The sequence below is a fragment of the Thunnus maccoyii genome, chromosome 20 (assembly GCF_910596095.1).
Source record: "Thunnus maccoyii chromosome 20, fThuMac1.1, whole genome shotgun sequence".
Taxonomy (NCBI): domain Eukaryota; kingdom Metazoa; phylum Chordata; class Actinopteri; order Scombriformes; family Scombridae; genus Thunnus; species Thunnus maccoyii.
The window spans coordinates 17,657,902-17,675,077 of NC_056552.1; the positions used below are offsets into that span (position 1 = coordinate 17,657,902).

Genomic DNA, 17,176 nt, shown 5'->3' on the forward strand with positions numbered 1-17,176 from the left:
CAAAGTGTTTTTTTTTACCTGATGCTAAGCAGAAAACTTATATTTTGGAGAGAAAAAAAAATACACTGACCTAATTTTGTGGAGCCAAATGCCAATTTTTTTTTTTTAAGATTCAAGTGTGGAGTTTGTCAGCATCCTCTAAAGCTTCACTTTTCATTTTATTCAAATTGAAACATACAAAATCTGACCACTGTACTTTCAACTACAAGTGTTACACTTTAGCCATCAATATAAATCTTCCAAAGCTGAAACCCTCTCTGGAAGAACTTCCCCAAAGTAAAAGCATTTGGCTTTGAAATATACTATATTAGCCAACAGATATAAAGTATTGATATATATAAATTAGTGTCTGCATAGCATTACGATTTGTTGGTACACTGGCGGGTGTGTTAGTCAGCTCTCGTACCAATTAGGCAAAGAGCTGAGTGACTAGGCTCATCAGTGGATAAAATTCATTAATAAATGTAGCGTCGGCCACATCCTGATGTGAGAGTGTATCCGTGTGGCCTTAAGAGCTTTTTGACTATTTACACGCCACAAGCAGCATTTAAATATGCAGCACAAAAGTCACAAGTAGCAGCCACAGATATAGTGTTTAGTTACTAGGCACAATAACAGGGCTGACAGAATGCAGCCTCACAGGTTTATCCTGGCACTGTGGGAGGGACAACTATACAGTACGTGTTCAGGATAACATGTATCTGTGGGTGTGTTTTCACAGCAAAGGGAAAGGGGAGTTATCCAACCATAAAGTGGAATCCTGTGTGTGTTTGTGTGTGTGTGTGCAAACCCATTGTGCAAACTCCGTCCTCTTCAGTGTGGACTGTGAGAGCTGCTGTCAAGCATTTCACCACCAGGCTACCATTGCTAAACATGGCTGTTTTGGGTCTTCAACTTAAGGGAGGTTTTCAAAGGTAACCCACCAGAACATGTGATGAAACAGCAATAGTTCCTCCTTTTCAGTTCTGATCTCTTTGTATGAGCACTGAATTCATGTCTGTCTGTTCGTCAGTCTGTCAGTACCTCCTCTTTCCATGTTTCCCACCATCAGTCATGCAAGTTTTAGGCCGAAGAGCTGCGTGGAGGGACGACAAACAAGCTTTTAGCTAAGCATTAGTAAATTAAAATTTGCCTAAATTGACATTTTTAAAACTTTTACAAGTCCAGTTCCTTCCCCGACTCACCTGGATCTGCCGTCTGCTTCTTCTTGTTGTGATGGACTATCTGATTCTCGTTGGTCATCTTCACATCCTGATCCTCCACGTAATTACTGCAACACAGCGAGAAAATGAAGACAAAGCACATACGCTTGAAGTAAATCTGATTGTACACACCTGTGGGAGGCTGGTAAGAGGGAACGACACAAAATGGAGGAGTGACTGATAACAAAGCTTGAAGCCAGCAGGTCCAGGCCTTGAGAGGTAACAAAAGGAGAGAGAAAAGGAAGAGAGGAGGAACTGGGGCATCACAAGTCAAGCGTGTGGTGAGGGTGTGGGATGACTGCGGGACGTTTGAGGGCACTTGAGGAATTTTCAATACAGGGATTGACCACAGGGAGGTGCTGACACGAGGCTTTCAGGAGCTCTGTTACTCACTGTTGGTGGTGTCTGCTGCCACGGGGGCTGAAGTGGAGAAGAGCACAGCTCTGTTCAAAACAACTCACTACTGAGGACAGTGAGGTTTATCTAACCTTCTCTGTCAAGCCATAACTTTCTTAATATTAGACTTTGCTCAAAAATGGTCTTGATATAATTCACAGTAATTCACAAGTAATAAGTTCGCTGTCTGACCATTTGGCACTCAACTTTACATACAGACTGCTGGACAAATCCTATTATAGTTATACAATGTGTACCACGACTGAAAGGAAACATGCATGTTTAAGAAAGGATGCAGGACTGAGCAGCAACATCGTACAGCCAGGAAACAAAGTAGTCAATCATATCTTCGCCCTGAAATGCCAGGATACCTGATGACTGTGTTCCTCTCACGGTGTGCAATGTATGCGTTGTCTGTGAAGAGGATGGTGTGGTAAGGCACCACTGGATCACAGTTAGGCAGAATGCCTCGCGCCACGTGGCTCACGCTGTCCAAGATGCCGTTGTACACCAAGAGGTCATCCACCAGCAGCTGTACACATAAGACAGACGTACAGGTTTTTCTGTTTGAGGTCCAAAAAAAACAAAAAAACAAAGAGATTGCCCAGCTCACAGCAGACAGAGAGGCTTACCCCAAACTCCTTTACTCCTCTCTGTGATGTCTTGGAGTAGTTCCACAATTTGATCATGGACACGGTCACCGGGTGATCGAAGATGACGTACACACGGTTCACCTATGTGGAAACATTCAAAACGCTCAATACAAGTGTAAGACCAACTTTCATCTGTTAACTGATTGCAGTGTGGCCACTTATTCTCTTCTCTCTTTCTCACACACATCCTCACCAGTCCAGGGAGCACCGGTGCTAGCCACATATGTCTTCCGTCATGGGTACTGTTGACTCCATCTATTAATTTATCTGGAGTCCTCACATCACCACTCACATTGTCCAGTACATTCACGCTGTCTGGAAAAGCAGCGATGTCTGGTGGATAAAATGTTGAGGAGCGGATGTCTATTAATACCCATTAATACTCCTTCAACAGCTACTATTAATTTACTACTTCAACCAGTCAGATATGAATCAACCCTCATAGTCTGTTCAAAATAGCATTGGCTGGTGTAGCAGTTATGGTCTTTCAAAAGGTTTTAACCTTTAATGTGTCTCCTTTGTCTGGGTCTCCACTCCTGCTCCACATTACCTAAGTAGAGCCTGATCTCATAAATTTATGATGCAAACTGTGTAGTAATTATCTTCACTAGGCTGTAATTACAATGACATTTCCAGGTGTCACAGCAGAAAAAGCACAGGTGTACCTAATAACATTAATGATTGTATCATTTTACATTAGTGTCCCAGTAAACAATGCTGAGCCAACATAATATGCTACTGACATGGCTTAGACACAAGTGATTGATAAACTGGACCTTGTTCAAAACTGCTTTAATTACTCAAGAGTTCAACCCCCTATTCTAGCATCCTTATGGTAGGTTTTAATATTTACACTCCTACAGCAGGAGGAGAATATTCATAATTTGTAATTTAAATAATTTTAGTCTTGTTTTATGAGTAAATATTAGATCAGATAAAACGAGAGATAAAATAGATATATTCTTGCAGTTGTGAAGAGGTTAGGTTTGTTAGGATATCTGCATAAAGGCCAATATGAACTCATGAGAAGGATACTGTTGTCACTGAGACTGATCTTCTCATGATTCTGGTCGTAAAACTCCAGGCCGTTCAGGCCGATGTAATAAGGGTCCCCCCATGTTGTTAACAGCTGCAGCTGAAAAATGACTGGCAGGTAAAGGTCAAGGAATATACAACATGAAGCACCATTTAGAGCACACGTAAGGCTTGGGCTAAAGCCTGATGTCTAAACTACTGTGTGTGTGTGTGTATTATATATTTCAGACACAACTGTCCAAACCATGTAAGAAGGATACATCCACAAGGCATGATGGGAGCTTCATAGTCCATGCTGGCCTGTTCTTGTTTCTTAGAGCTTCCTCTGAATTGAAAACAAGAAAATTACAGATTAGGAAAAGCATTTTTAGCAATCTCTCATAAGATAAGAGTACATGCACATTTCATTTCCAGCTCCTACTTGTGGGTGTAATCTTCAGCAGTCTTGTTGTCGGTGGGCGTCTGGACAAAGTCTACAAAGAGGATCTCCTGGGCAAAGTCAAAGTGACAGTTTCCCAGTCCTTTCCTGATCAGGAATCCCTCCGTTGGGGAGATGGCAACATCATCCATGAACACATGGATCACCTTCACCTGAATCAAATATATAGAGATTTTCTTGAAGGACAGTTTCACAGTTGTTCCAGTCTGTCTTAAAACAACAGTCAGGTGCCCAAATCATCATTGAAATACGTCTTTCTTGTTGTAATTATTCCTCCTGTTCATACTGGCTATTAAAATATATTCTTCTAATGTGCTTCCAATATAGGTAATTTTGTGCAAAAATGTATTTAACTCCGACTGCTGAAGCCTCATATAAGCTTCAAATATCAAGTGGACATCTGCCACATTTACAATGTTTTTAGCATAAAATTCCCTCTTTGTGTTTCCTCAGACAGTGTTTCCCTGTTGAGCTGCGGTGGAAGTATAGTAACAAAAAGAGGCACTAAAAAGATCTGCTTGATTTGACTAATTTAGACACTTGGGAGCTTCATATTAGCTTCAGATAAACTTAAATACATTTTTGCACAGGAGGACTGTGGATTTTGTCTCCCATCACTTACATTGTAAGTGCATTATGAAGGGATCTTCTAATGGTCAGTATGAACAGGAGGAATGATTACAGCAAGAAAAAACTATTTTAGTGTTCATTTGGGCACCTGACTGTTGTTTTACGACAGCCTTGAAAAACTGTGGACCAGTTCTTTAATGTGTTGTCTATAGTCTTCTGCATAGAACCTTTCAATGTCACTCTATGCCTTGTAGTGTTCTGCAGTAACGTTATCACTGTTCAGTTATGAACTGTGTGATGTTTTGAGCAGGTTCACAAGTTAGTGGTGTTAATTTGTACACAAGAAGCAATTTAAATGTGTGAATTCTACTTTTGTCTGATGTGTGTACTCAGCCTGACACAGGACTTGACACGAGATTGTGACGTGTGATTTCACTTGGGTCATATTATCCACGCAAAAACTGACTGATCTCCAGCTTGATCATTATACTGTGAGCTATGATGCTGACTAGTGTATGGATAGTTTATCATATTCATCCATTTTACAGTCTAGACTTTTAATGTGTTACAAAGTCTGATATATTCAGTTAATTATTAGCATTATTTAAAAAGGGAACTTCCATAGTTCTCCAACTTCATAGTAAACGTAAACATAGTAAAAGAAAAGTTTCTCACCCCTCTGTAAGAGTCCTCAGGGGACTTGTTGTAGTTCCAGATACGGAGTCCAGCGATGGTCTGGGGCTCGTTGAAGGTAATGTTCAAGGTGTGGGGCTCTCCATAGCAGAAAGGGATCAGCCACATGTGCTGGTCATCAGTGGTAATGTTGTGGCCGTCTATAAGCCTGGATAATGATAATAGACACTGATGACGATTTTGATTGTGATATTAGATTTTTATTGAAGGCAGGGTAGGAAGACGAAACGTGTAAAAGTGTAAAATATGATGCAGGAAATCACAGAAATTAAGGTTATTCTACTTTTATATCTACTGCAACTAACAAATAAGTCACCAGGATCATGTCAGTGTACTCAACATTCACACAGAGCAGACAGTGTCAGACATACTTATCAAGGGTGCGCAAATCATGTCCATAGTCAGGCAGGTCGTTGAGGTCTCTGGGTGAGGCAGCCATGATACTGAGGTCCAAAGGTAAACTCTCTCCATCCTTCCCCACCACCTCCAAACCTGTCAGGCCCATGTAGTGGGAGTCACCCCACGTTAACACCAGCTCTAGTCGAAGGCCTGGGGTGGAGGGAGACAATCATATTATTTAGTCATTGCACGTATCGAAAGCTAATGTTTAACACTGCATAGAAAGGAGAACTGAATATGTGATGTCAGAATAATGTTGATAATATGTAATATGCACTCACACATTCCAGTGTACATCCCAGGAATATGCCCCATGTCCTCCTCAGACTGGCTCACAGTGGGGTTGAGGTGAAGTTTCAACTGAGAAAACATTTTAAGCAGATTTGTGTAACGCTGTCCTGTTGGACGGTGTGATGGCTAATTTATCTTGACGCCTGTCACACTGTCAGCTATTCTTCTAAAGCAATGTGGGAATGCTGAGCAGCAGTGTTTCCAAAAGAAAGATATTCTATGACGTGTTTTGTTAAATAAATGGTTTTAATGTCTTGTTTGGCTAGTGACCACTGTTGTCACAGTTGGGAACTAGGTGCCTAAATTAATCAAATTCTTTAATTTCTAAGGATTTGGGTTTGCTATTTAACACTAGTGAAGTGGGATTTACATAATTTCTATGCATTTACATACATACAGCAAATGTGTACTACTGATAAGGCCTGTACTTACAGTGAGGTCCTCCTCTCGGAAACCAGCCTGTGTGAAAGGTCTTTCCTCTCCTTCTCCATCTGCGGTGCGTGGTCTCTGCAGCTCTTCCTCGGATACCAGATTCTCTGGACCCTCACCTTCACTAAGGAAGGTTTCATCATATCGAGACATAGCCTCCAGGATCTCATCATCAGTAGTGAACAGGATAGTGTCGCCAAACTGGTCCAGCCCTGGAGTCACAACAGAGTCAGGAAAAAAGAGCAGGTGATGATAAAAGCAAACAGATGATAAAAAAAAGTAATACAAGGGAACATAAAACTTATGAGGCTGTTTTGATCAAATACCTCCAGATAGTGTCCCAGAAGCCTTTGCAATCTCGCCTCTGAAGATGCACCTTCCATCCAGCAGCATTTCCACCTCCTTCACCCCTCGAAAAGAGTGGATACGTGACTTGTTGTAGTTCCACACTCGGATCATGGCAACCTGGTAGGGAGCTCCAAAGTCCAAGAAGATGGTGTGGCTCCGACCAGGGGTGAACGGGGCCAGCCAAACGTGCATGTCGTCCTGTGTGCGATTAACACCATCGATCAAGTTGGTGACCACACGTGGATCCTTGCCATAAGCTGGCAAAATGTTGATGTCTGGAGGGTCAGCACGGATGTGAGCAGGTCGGAGGGGTTCTCCACTGGAGCTGAAAACCTCCAGGCTGTTGAGACCCACATAGTGGCGATCGCCCCAGGTGGACAGGATGTTGATGACCAGCCTCTGGCCCTGGGGTAGCACTGGGATCTCAAACTCTTCCTCCCGCTCCATGGACGAATCATCATCGGGGCCTTCGCACAGTGCCCCCTGAGAGGTCAAGGAGGAAAGTGGGCTCCTGGGTGCTGAGGAGGGGTTGACTGGGACTGTGGGAGGACCACGGCCCTGGCGCTGGAGGAACTCATCAAAGATGTCACCTTCAAAGCCAGTGTTTGAAATGCGTCCACGTTGGCATTGGTTAAACTTAGTGAGGGAGTCCCAGGATTCCATGAGGGTGTCGTCCTGCTGGCTGTGCAGCTGGGCTCGAAGGGTGCCCTGCCTCCTGCTGGTGTTTACCAATGACAACGGCTCCTCTGGACAACGCACAAACGTTAGCAATGAAACAATAATGAGCTTAAGAAAATAAGATAATCTGTTGATGGCAATAAACTGCCTTTACATTTATCATCAAACACTCAATACACGAAAAAAGATCAAGTTAATATGTTTTGTGTAATTGTACAGTAAATGTCACACCTCTATGCAGTTCTAAATATCATAAATGAATTGTCTACTGACCATTTCACTGGCTTTAAAAATAGTTCACAGACCAGAAGAGAGTTTGGAACTCTGGTATGTAAACTGGAAAGTGTGAGTACTTGCGTAAGCCTATGAACAGTCCCTTAAATCAGGTTATTATTTGCAGTCTGTGAGATCAAGGGATTAAAATGCAGGAGGCAGTCACCTTTCTAACAAGGCAACCTATCCTGTTTCACAATCCTATTTAAGTTCAGGGAGACATCTGTAGCGATGACAAATTCCGCCAAATGTGAATGAGAAAAATGTAGGTCTTAAAGTTAAGAAATTACAGAATGACAAAAGTTAATCTGCAGTGGAAACAAAGACAGTCATTACACAGCACAATGGCAAGGACAATTAGCATGGCTGTTCAGTAAGGTGAGTGTAAGGACTCAAAACAAACTAATTAATATCGAAAAGTTACTGAGAGGGAGCAGCATTTAACATAGGGAGCCAGTGATAAAATGTATCAAACCAAACGACTCAGATAGTAGCCAAGCAAACTGTGATCAAAAATACAAAGCCTCAAGCTGAAGGCAAGTTGGTTGAAAAGCAAGATATGTTTAATGAGTCTTTATCTGATTTCTTACGAACAGAGTTTACTAATAAATGCATAATATTGAATTTAGATGTGTGATAGTCTGTGAGAAGATAGTATTAGGTGATATACAGAGCAAAATAAACTACAAGTGTGACATAATCACATCCCAACACAGATCTCTATCTCAGTGTTATAACCTCAAAAATAGGAGGCAGTAGTTGTGCCTACCTGTGTTTGACAGTGCAGTAGCTCGTAGGTGTTGCTCTTCTGTCTGCCTGGTGGTGACCACAGTGTTTCGGAACGAGCTCCTGCGTCCACTGATGGGCCTGTCGAGCTTTTGCTCTCCAAGCTCCTCCAGCAGGTCGCAGCTCATATCCAAAGAATCAGCCTTCCACTGACTCCCATTTACCGTCCTCTCCACTCCCCTGCACACCCGACCCGGGTTACACGGCAACTCCGGGAGCATTGAAGAGGTTGAGGCTGATTGAGATTTGGGCTCTCCAGAGTGCTGAGGCACCAGCCACCGCGGCCTCTCCCTGCTGGTCTCGCAACCCTCCGGAGCTCCTCTGTTCAGGGGCTGCAGCCACTGGGGGGCCACCCGGGAGGAGGACGGCTGGGTGGTGACTGTCTGCTCCATGGGTGCTGGCTGCTCCACCTGTTGCCTGAGAGAGAGGGGCTCTTCTGAGGCAGACAGGTCAAAAGAGTTTCTTTGCGAGGAGGAGCGACGGGCAGAGGATGAAACCCCCGCTGCTGAAGGAGCGATGGGTGGAAGCGGTGTGTGCGATTTCTCCTGCATGTCTGTCATTGCTTGGTCTGCTGCATCTGATGGCTGCGGATTTGAACTGTGGTGTGTCTGGGTGCCCTCCCCACCCTTCCTATCATCATAGCGCTGGGGGCTGGCACCTCGAAGATTGTGTCCTGAAGACACAGGGCTGGAATACAAGGAGTCTGAGACCTGGAAATCCTGGAGATCAATGGTGGTGCTGTAGTCAAACACCTGGTTGCCACAGCCCTTCTCCAGCTCACCTTCAAACACCAATGTGCTGTTCAGGTACAGCTTTATATGCCGTGCACCGACGTCAAGCTCCTGGAAAAGAAACACAATTTACTTGCACCCTGAATATATAGACATGTTTCAGAACAGTTTGTACACCATTTGATTTTTAACACCCAGTTATGCAACAAAATGCAAAAATATTTCAGATTTTAATGTCTGACATAAAACAAAACAAAAATAAATTCTACACATTTAAGTAAAGTTATAACATGCTAATTTCAGATTAAAAAGGTATCACACGAACATATTTAGCATTTCATGATGTATACAGAACAATATTTTGAGTACATAATGATTCTAATTAAGCAAAGCAACACAAGCTGCAAACCAAAAAAGCATATGGTGCAAAAAAGTGTAGTATATCACATTTCATACACACACACAACTGATTCATTTACCTGTTTCTTACATAAGCTAGCCGTAAGTAGCCCTCTCACAGATACCATGCAGTCATGGCTGCCATGAGAGACATGGCTAAAGCCCAACTCAAATCTGCTCGACGCAACATCGCAACGTGGACTCAGGTCAGCCTAGAACTTCCTTCTCACCAACAGCTCCGTGTATATATATAAATAACAGGTTCAAGCACTAATTCACAATCCAATAACGACATTGAGTAATTCCAGATCGCTGTAGTAGCATAGAAAGGAGATACGATGTGGGGATTGTACCCCTCTATGAACAGCAGATAGAATGAGAGGCAGAAGCCCACATTTCCTCTAATGCTAATCCTCTGGGGCTAATCTCTCCCTGTTCCACATTTGGACAGACTGACTGGCAGCTCAGTCAGCCACTGCTTAAAGAGAACCACACCCCTGACACCACCACGCCGATACAGTCACCAAGCATTATAGTGACAACACACAAGCATGTAGGATTTATGAGCTTGACAGACAGCAAAATGGATCATCTCTGAAGTCAAGAGAGGGATAAATCAAAAGATGTGCAGAAAGGATTGCATATGAAATTGAATGGCTACAATAAAAATACATACACTGAGGCTTCTGTTGTAGTTCCAGATTTTGATGCGGGATATTCCAAAGTCTGCCGAGCGCTCCGTGTTCCTGATGATGAAGTAGAGCTGGATGGGAGGGTGGAACGGACACGTCCACATGTGACGCTCTTTGGTGGTCTGTCAACCCAAGAGAGTAGATAAAAACCACGAGCAAATATTTTGTCTGTGTAAATAATGACGTAAAAAGTAATTATTTGAAAAATGTCAAAAAAACTGCTATAAACTCATCTCACTATTGCAATAGCGCTATTGAATTTACTCAAAGAAAATTTGTAAACATGACAAGGATGGGATAAAAACATTTTATGCATTTCTTACATTGCTAATTTTCAAATTATTGAATCAGATTTAATGTGTGTAGACCTATGTAGAAGCAGAAATAATCTTAATAAGGCAGGCAGAGTCTCACCTTCACCTTTCCATTGACAAGTGCCCCCAGATTCCCAGGGTAGTCAGCGTTCCTGATGTCCAGGTCATGAGGTGAAACATACAGCTTCTTGTTTCTGAGGCAGAAAAACTGCAACTCCGTCAGCCCGACCTGCAGAGCATTCCCCCAGTTTGACAGGATCTCCATGGTAACATACCATGCAGGGGTGACCTCTGAGGGCTGCCTTCTCTGCAATGACAACACAAAACATTTCCAAGTGCTTCTGTTCGCTTTCTGTCTGTATCACACTGAGCAGTATTATTATCATTCATTCTGAACTGTGAGACTGGGTTTCTGACTCACCAGCTGTTTGCTGTAATCTGTTTTGACACTCTGAGGGATGTTGTAGCTGGGTCCACCTTCCAGTTTCTCCAAGGCTTTCAGCAGTTTCTGTTGCTGCCTGAACAGAAGGATGACATCCTCAGCTCTGCTGCTTTGTTTACTCTCTCTGACCTTCATATATGTAGGGAGGGAGGGCTGATCACTGGAATAGCTATATTGATAAATAAGTCTTCAAGGTTCCAATCAGTTTCTACAAAACACTATTACATTTGTTCTGAGTTACAACAAGTACCAAGTGTTTTTCTATCCCACAGAAGCCAGAGTGTACAGTACATTCAGTGCTTGTGTGTTTAAGTGCCATATTCTGTAAGTATACCTGGGGCCCATAAGCGTGATTCTCTGCATGGCCAAAGTGACACCGTTCTCATCCTTGTCGTGGGTGTTGTGATGAACTAAGCCATTCATCATCTGGTGTCCCCTGCCCTGGATGAAGAAACACAATGGAAGAGATAAATACGTTTTTGCTACTGGTTTCATATATAAGCTAAATCTGGAAAACAACAAAACTACAATACAAGTGTAGAGATAATATAGGCATTCTAATGTTCTGAATCATCATAAAAACAGCTGTTATCAGTAGAGAAAAATGTTTTAACATGAAATAGCCCAGAGTTGAGTAAAGGTGGGAGGAATACAGTTTGAGGGAGGCAGACCATGTTGCGACTGAAGGGCTCAGGACTCTGCACGGGGTTGTTTTCTCTCTGGATGGCCTGGCGCACCCCACACGCCATTTCCTCTGGGTCTTGATTCTCAAAGGACGTCTTCCTGGCCGCTGACAGGGGCCTCTCCACCCGACTCCTTGGCCCTTTAGCAAAAAGCACATGTCTTTTAAAACAACACACATACACTATGCTATCCAACCTTGCAGAGACCACATTTTTTAAATGTTACAGGACTTACTCTGACCATCCCAGCTCTCTTTTGAAGGTGGCCTATCCAATGTTTTGCTCTTCACCAACATAGGCTTGGTGGGTATGAAGGTGTCAATGCTGTCTTTCCTTTTTGCAGATAGAGAGCGTTCAATCTTGCGACCTGGAGCAATGGAGAAAATGGACAACCTGTGTCTCAGGGAAGCACTGAGCAATATTTGGAATAAATGCTCCTATTATGAATTAAATAGACAGTTTTCAGGTTCACAGTCTTTCTGCATGCCACGTGCTGACAAACATGGGATTTTAATTGTGCAGTGACAGCTGATGTTATTGCTTATTCTCCTTGTGTACAGTTCAGTGCTGATGAAGCAGATAAGGAGGTGAGAGAACCACTCTGGACAATTAAGACTCATCCTAAAAATCAATAACAAATTTACATAAGAAAGTGGATACTGAAACCTACCTTTAGGTGAGGGTCCAAAGTCCAGGACTATGAGGTTTGCTGAGTCGAAATGGCTATGGGAAGAGCTGGGCCGAGGGTTGGAGGAGGACTTGGAGGAAGAGAGAGGCAACCCCAGTTCGTCCAGACTCTCAGTGCTCTCGTCCCTCTCAATCTGCTCCTCCACCCACTCCTCGTCTGACTCCTCCCCCGCTGAGCCACGGCTGCTCCGCCACATGCTAACCTCCAGGCTCCGACGCAAAACCTAGTTTACAAAAGGTCAGCGTTAATGTGCGCATCCGTGCACACAGTCATCAGTGTAAGCACTCACAGGCGCACATGCATGCTGACTGTTGCAAGTATTCCCTTGATTTGTGTGACTACTGCTGAAAAAGCGTCATAAATTAACACCCAGGAGCTCGAAACAAATTTAGATGATTCACGACATCTCATGCCACCTTGACAAGATGAAATAAAACAACATCCGTATTTCTTCTTGCGCTTACCTTCACTTCCTCAAGGTTGAGAAGCACCTTCTCGCTGTGCTCCTGATTTGCTTGTCCTCCTTGGCTCTCAGGCCTGGAGCTGAAGGAGCGCGAAACCTTGCAGGTGTCCCTCGGGGAGCAGGGACTACGAGGCGAGCGCGGACTGGAGTTCTACATGAAGTACAGTGATTGGATAAAGGGAAATAGCAGAGATGGAGAGATGCTAAGTAGTACAGACAGCTGCAGCTGACACCTAGCCCCTCCCCTAAAAAAAACACCCACACACACACAGGCTTAGTAGGCATTGTTATATCTTTACTCTACCTCCATGTCTACACTTTCATAGGGCTCAAAATCCTCAGTGTAGCGCTTTTCTGGGGATATCCGCAAACTTGGTCCCTCTTCTGTCCGAATTCTGACAGAATCCTGCACACATAAAAAGGGAAACATTTCAATCAGTGTACTTTCATGGGAAAATATGCATCTCTGATACACAACAGTCAAAGATAACAAATATTAAGAGATTACAAGTCTGTACCTGCACCCATTCTTTCCTCTGGACCTTTCCTGGGGCAGTGTGGCTCCTCTGCCTGCTGGTCTGCTCCAGATTACGGCTATCTTCAGTTAGCTGGTGGGCGCTTCTACAGACATCTGCCGATGAGTCACAGCACAAAAAGGAACATGAGCAGCGTGCAGCAGAGTGTTGCCTCGGTGGAGAAGGAGCACACAATCACACACGCAGATGGTCCACAGCACATAGAGGAAGAAGGAAAAAAAATGGCTGCCAGCTACAACTGTCACTATCGTTTATTCACTGAGACTGGGCATGGGATCATGCCTTGCAAACTACAAGCTGAGGAGTGGTGGCTATTAGCTTGTGGTTCCATATGTTCTGTTGGATGACAGAGACGACAAGACCTGGATTATCAGGAGGAACCTTGGATTTCAGTGTAAAAATGCCAGAATACTCATGCACAATGTTTCCCCTTGCACATAGAGAGGTAAAAAAATAATGAGCTCTTATATAAGAGATTTTTAGTGTTGAGGGTTTATAGGTTTATTTTGGTCCAGTGGCAGCGTACCTGCTGTGCGTGCAGGCCTCCAAGCAGGTGGGGAGGTGACAGACTTGTGGTTGGTGCTCTTGGGATGCTTCCTGCCGGCTTCAGCATTGGCTCCGTTAAGATAAATGGAAAAGCCTTGCTCTAGCTGCTCCAACTCAATCTCCCTGGGGTCTTTGACTTTAAGGCGCTTAAGGATCCTGAGGACCAAAGACAACTGATAACCATCTCTACAAATATAATATATGAACAAAAATCTGACAAAGAGTGCATCACAGGTATGAGACAGCTAAAATTCAGAACATCACACACTTTTTCAAGCAATACTGACCTCCACTCCCCTACTCTACAGCACATCACACACTAATTCCTTGTCTCTCAAAGCAAGGAACCAATCAGTGCTCCTATTAGGCAGCACTGAAAGTCATGGAAATCCTCTGTGAAATCCAATCTGTCTCTCCCCAACAGCCTGTGCTCACACTTTACCTGTTTTTGCGCTGGAGGGCGATTAAATATTCATCCAGAGTGTCATCCACAGCAGAGGCGAGCTTCTCTCCTTGGCACGCCTTACTCTCCTTCAAGAGCACGCGCAAGAGTACGCACACATACACACACACACACACACACACACACACACACACACACACGATGCAGAGTCAGAAAAGCCTACATCAGCTGTTTCACTGCCACAATAGACATCATTGTTGGACAGGTATTCACATTCACAGACTACAATCGATATCCACTATATATGGTACATCACAAGATTTATGCAAACAACTTGCTCCTCCAGTTTTGAGTAAATAAAACATTGATGCAGTACACGAATTGTGTCAAGATGTTCACTTTAGGTACATGGTGGATAGACAAAATACCATTTATCTAACTGTCAATGTGATGTGGTTTTTGGTGCCAAATGTGCCTGTTCAAGCATCTCTTTGTACAAGGATCAAAAACAATCAGTCAGTGCTGTAGCAGTGCTGATATAAACAATGTGATGGGAAAAAGTGGGGAATGCTTTCTTGTAAAACATTAGGGCCCCAAATAAGAACTGGTCATCAGTTTAACAGAATTGCAAAGACAGTTTGAAGACTAAAACCGCAATGATCGGTTGATTAATCGAGTAGTCAATTGACAGAAAATTAATTGCCAACTATTTTAATAATCAATTAATTGTTTTAGTAGTTTCTAAAAAAAAAAAGAAAAGCCAATGGTTTTCTTTGTCTTCTGTGGATGTATTTGGACTATGGACTGTTGGTTGGACAAAACAAAACATTTGAAGAATTCTAATGGGCATTTTTCACTATTTTCTGACATTTTATAGACCTAACGACTAATCAGTTAACCTAAAAAATAATCAGCAGATAATCAATAAGGAAAATAACTGTTATTTGCAGCTCTATTTGAGTCCAGGCACATCAATCTGTGAACACAGTCTAATATTTTTCAAACAGACACAATGATGATCATTAAGATATTTAGTTAATAATATTTAGTTAATTCTAAAGGCCTGCAAACTGTCAATTTTAAGATTAGGTGTTATTTTATTATAATATGTACAAACTGAGAAACACTAATGATTCGGAATGGGCCTAGATCCCTGTGTAATAAGTCCAACACTTTTATGAGTCCATGCTTTGTCAAATTGAGGCTCTTCTCTAAAAGGTGGTCCTCCATGGTACTCACAAGGTGTGAGTGCAACAGTGGCCACAGAGTGGTTGGAACAAATTGCAAGCACTGCTTGTACATCTTGCAATAATGTGTCTGGGCATAATACATGAAGTGCAGCCGTTTCAAAGAAACCAGCACCGACAATACATGTCACTCATCTATGATGTCAACCATCACTTAAAATGCCACAGTAACCAGAGTGATAAACAACTGACCGTTTGTGTTTATAAGCCATGCTTGACAAGATATATTGTTGTAAAAATACATCTGTCACATCAGCCAGGATCCCAATGTGGGGGTCCAGTAGATGGGTCTCCAATCACCCCCCCCCCTTCCACTTTTTATCAAGACACTGCTGGATTAAATCATCCTCATAAAAACATCTGATTTCTGTCCACTTTAATGTTAGAAATGTAGGCCTTGACCTTCAGCCAGTGAGAAATTACACCAATGTGGGTTTCTTGGAAGGAGCATCAGTTATCTGCATAAGACAGTCACCTACAGCTCATGCCATTTCAGTTTATAACCCATGCATGATCATGCAAAATGACCACAAATAATAATAAAAAAAAAATCACAAGGCCCTTACTTAGTTTCTACGGGTCTACTAGGCTACAGCGTCTGTCAATGACAGGAGCAGAAGGGAAGCAAAGAAAATTGAAGGAAGAATAGAGAATAGTTAGTGGTGACAAAGCACAGAGGAAGAGTGACAGCTGAGACACTGCTCGAAAATATGGCGATGGCTGCCCACAAAATTGAAGGCAACTTCTTCACGATGTCACATGTCAAGTAAAAAGACAGATCATGTGAACCTAAAAATACTGGCATAGCAGATGAGTCGTTACATAAAACGACCTTTTGCTTACCTCTTTATCCATTATGTGGCCGCAGAGGATGCTGTTCACATAACCCTACCCCACATCTTCAAGAAATATAATCGACATCTGCGTTTTGTCTGTTTACCGCTGCAGAGGGACAGAGATGAAGGTTACCTGTGACATGAAACCCAAATTACCTTGAAAGCACTTCGTTTAAAATGTCGCCCCACCCTCTGGACGATTCAGCAGAACAAATACATACCCGCTATTTCCAAGGCAAACATTAACCATCTTATTGTATAAATGTTTTCGTCAAAACTCATTAGAAATAGCTTAACATGCCGTTAACTTTATTCACGCAGGGAGCTAACAAGACGTAGCTATTCTAATTTGAATGGCACTGATAGCTAACACACACTGTTAACGCTACACGGCTTTCCTCTCATCTCCATCACAAGTACGGTTAACTATTTACCTGGCAAATTAACTCCTTATATTGATGGCAGAGTCAACGTAAGCAAGCAGCCTTAACAGCTCAGTTAGCATTGGCGCTAATAACAAACTGAAAGGCTAACAAGTTAGCATGTTACTAGTTAGCATTAAATCAGAAAAAAAACGTCTTGCGTTCATATTCTTGTATACTCTTATCTCTGGCGTTAATAAATATAAGAAAGATACTTACTGCCATCGTTAAATTGTATTTTGTTTGCCATAAGCTTGGAAATTTACGCGTTTTTCTGTGTTTTCTCATGTGCCCAGTGTGTTGTGTTGGTTGGTAACCAGGATAGCGCTCCACCAATAGAAAGAGCCGCATCAGAGTGAGACACGCCCCCCGCCAGACAGATATGGGGTTAAGATTGTCTCATAATTATTGAACAAACTCTCCCAAGACTCAAAAGAACAACAAAATAAATAAAAGTAAATAAAAATAAATTGATCCCCCACCCACTTGAAATGCAAAACTTACAATAAAACTATGCAAGAGTGAAACATATGATTACAATATTCTCACTTTTCTTTCACTGATCAGGAATTTTTTTTTTTA

At 42.7% G+C, this 17,176-nt stretch overlaps 1 protein-coding gene across 3 annotated transcripts; it reads right to left on the reverse strand.

The window, feature by feature from the left end:
• Positions 1-139: 139 nt before the first annotated feature.
• On the reverse strand, positions 140-16,930 carry LOC121886880 (katanin-interacting protein). Of its 3 annotated transcripts, none has more exons than XM_042397232.1 (29): positions 16,814-16,930; positions 16,180-16,278; positions 14,129-14,217; positions 13,667-13,842; positions 13,123-13,235; positions 12,909-13,010; positions 12,606-12,755; positions 12,124-12,364; positions 11,689-11,820; positions 11,442-11,593; positions 11,105-11,211; positions 10,750-10,846; positions 10,429-10,635; positions 9,999-10,136; positions 8,176-9,034; positions 6,434-7,201; positions 6,111-6,319; positions 5,669-5,747; positions 5,360-5,537; positions 4,971-5,136; positions 3,708-3,877; positions 3,547-3,611; positions 3,287-3,397; positions 2,445-2,584; positions 2,231-2,332; positions 1,970-2,130; positions 1,596-1,622; positions 1,185-1,270; positions 140-1,075 (listed from the first exon to the last, which is right to left on the reverse strand). In XM_042397232.1, exons 2-29 carry the CDS (start codon positions 16,189-16,191, stop codon positions 1,017-1,019), a joined length of 4,896 nt encoding a protein of 1,631 aa, XP_042253166.1. In that variant the 5' UTR covers positions 16,192-16,278; positions 16,814-16,930; the 3' UTR covers positions 140-1,016. The 3 variants fall into 3 exon arrangements, with proteins under 3 accessions (XP_042253166.1, XP_042253167.1, XP_042253168.1); XM_042397233.1 differs by having other exon boundaries at positions 16,180-16,305; XM_042397234.1 differs by lacking the exon at positions 1,596-1,622.
• Between the last annotated feature and the right edge of the window lie 246 nt (positions 16,931-17,176).

Excerpts from the sequence above, each read along its gene's own strand:
- LOC121886880 (XM_042397232.1), bottom strand. Across the intron at positions 3,612-3,707 it reads GCTGAAGATTACACCCACAA|AGGAAGCTCTAAGAAACAAG; the intron begins GTAGGAGCTGGA and ends TTTTCAATTCAG. Across the intron at positions 1,271-1,595 it reads GGCAGCAGACACCACCAACA|TAATTACGTGGAGGATCAGG; the intron begins GTGAGTAACAGA and ends GCTGTGTTGCAG.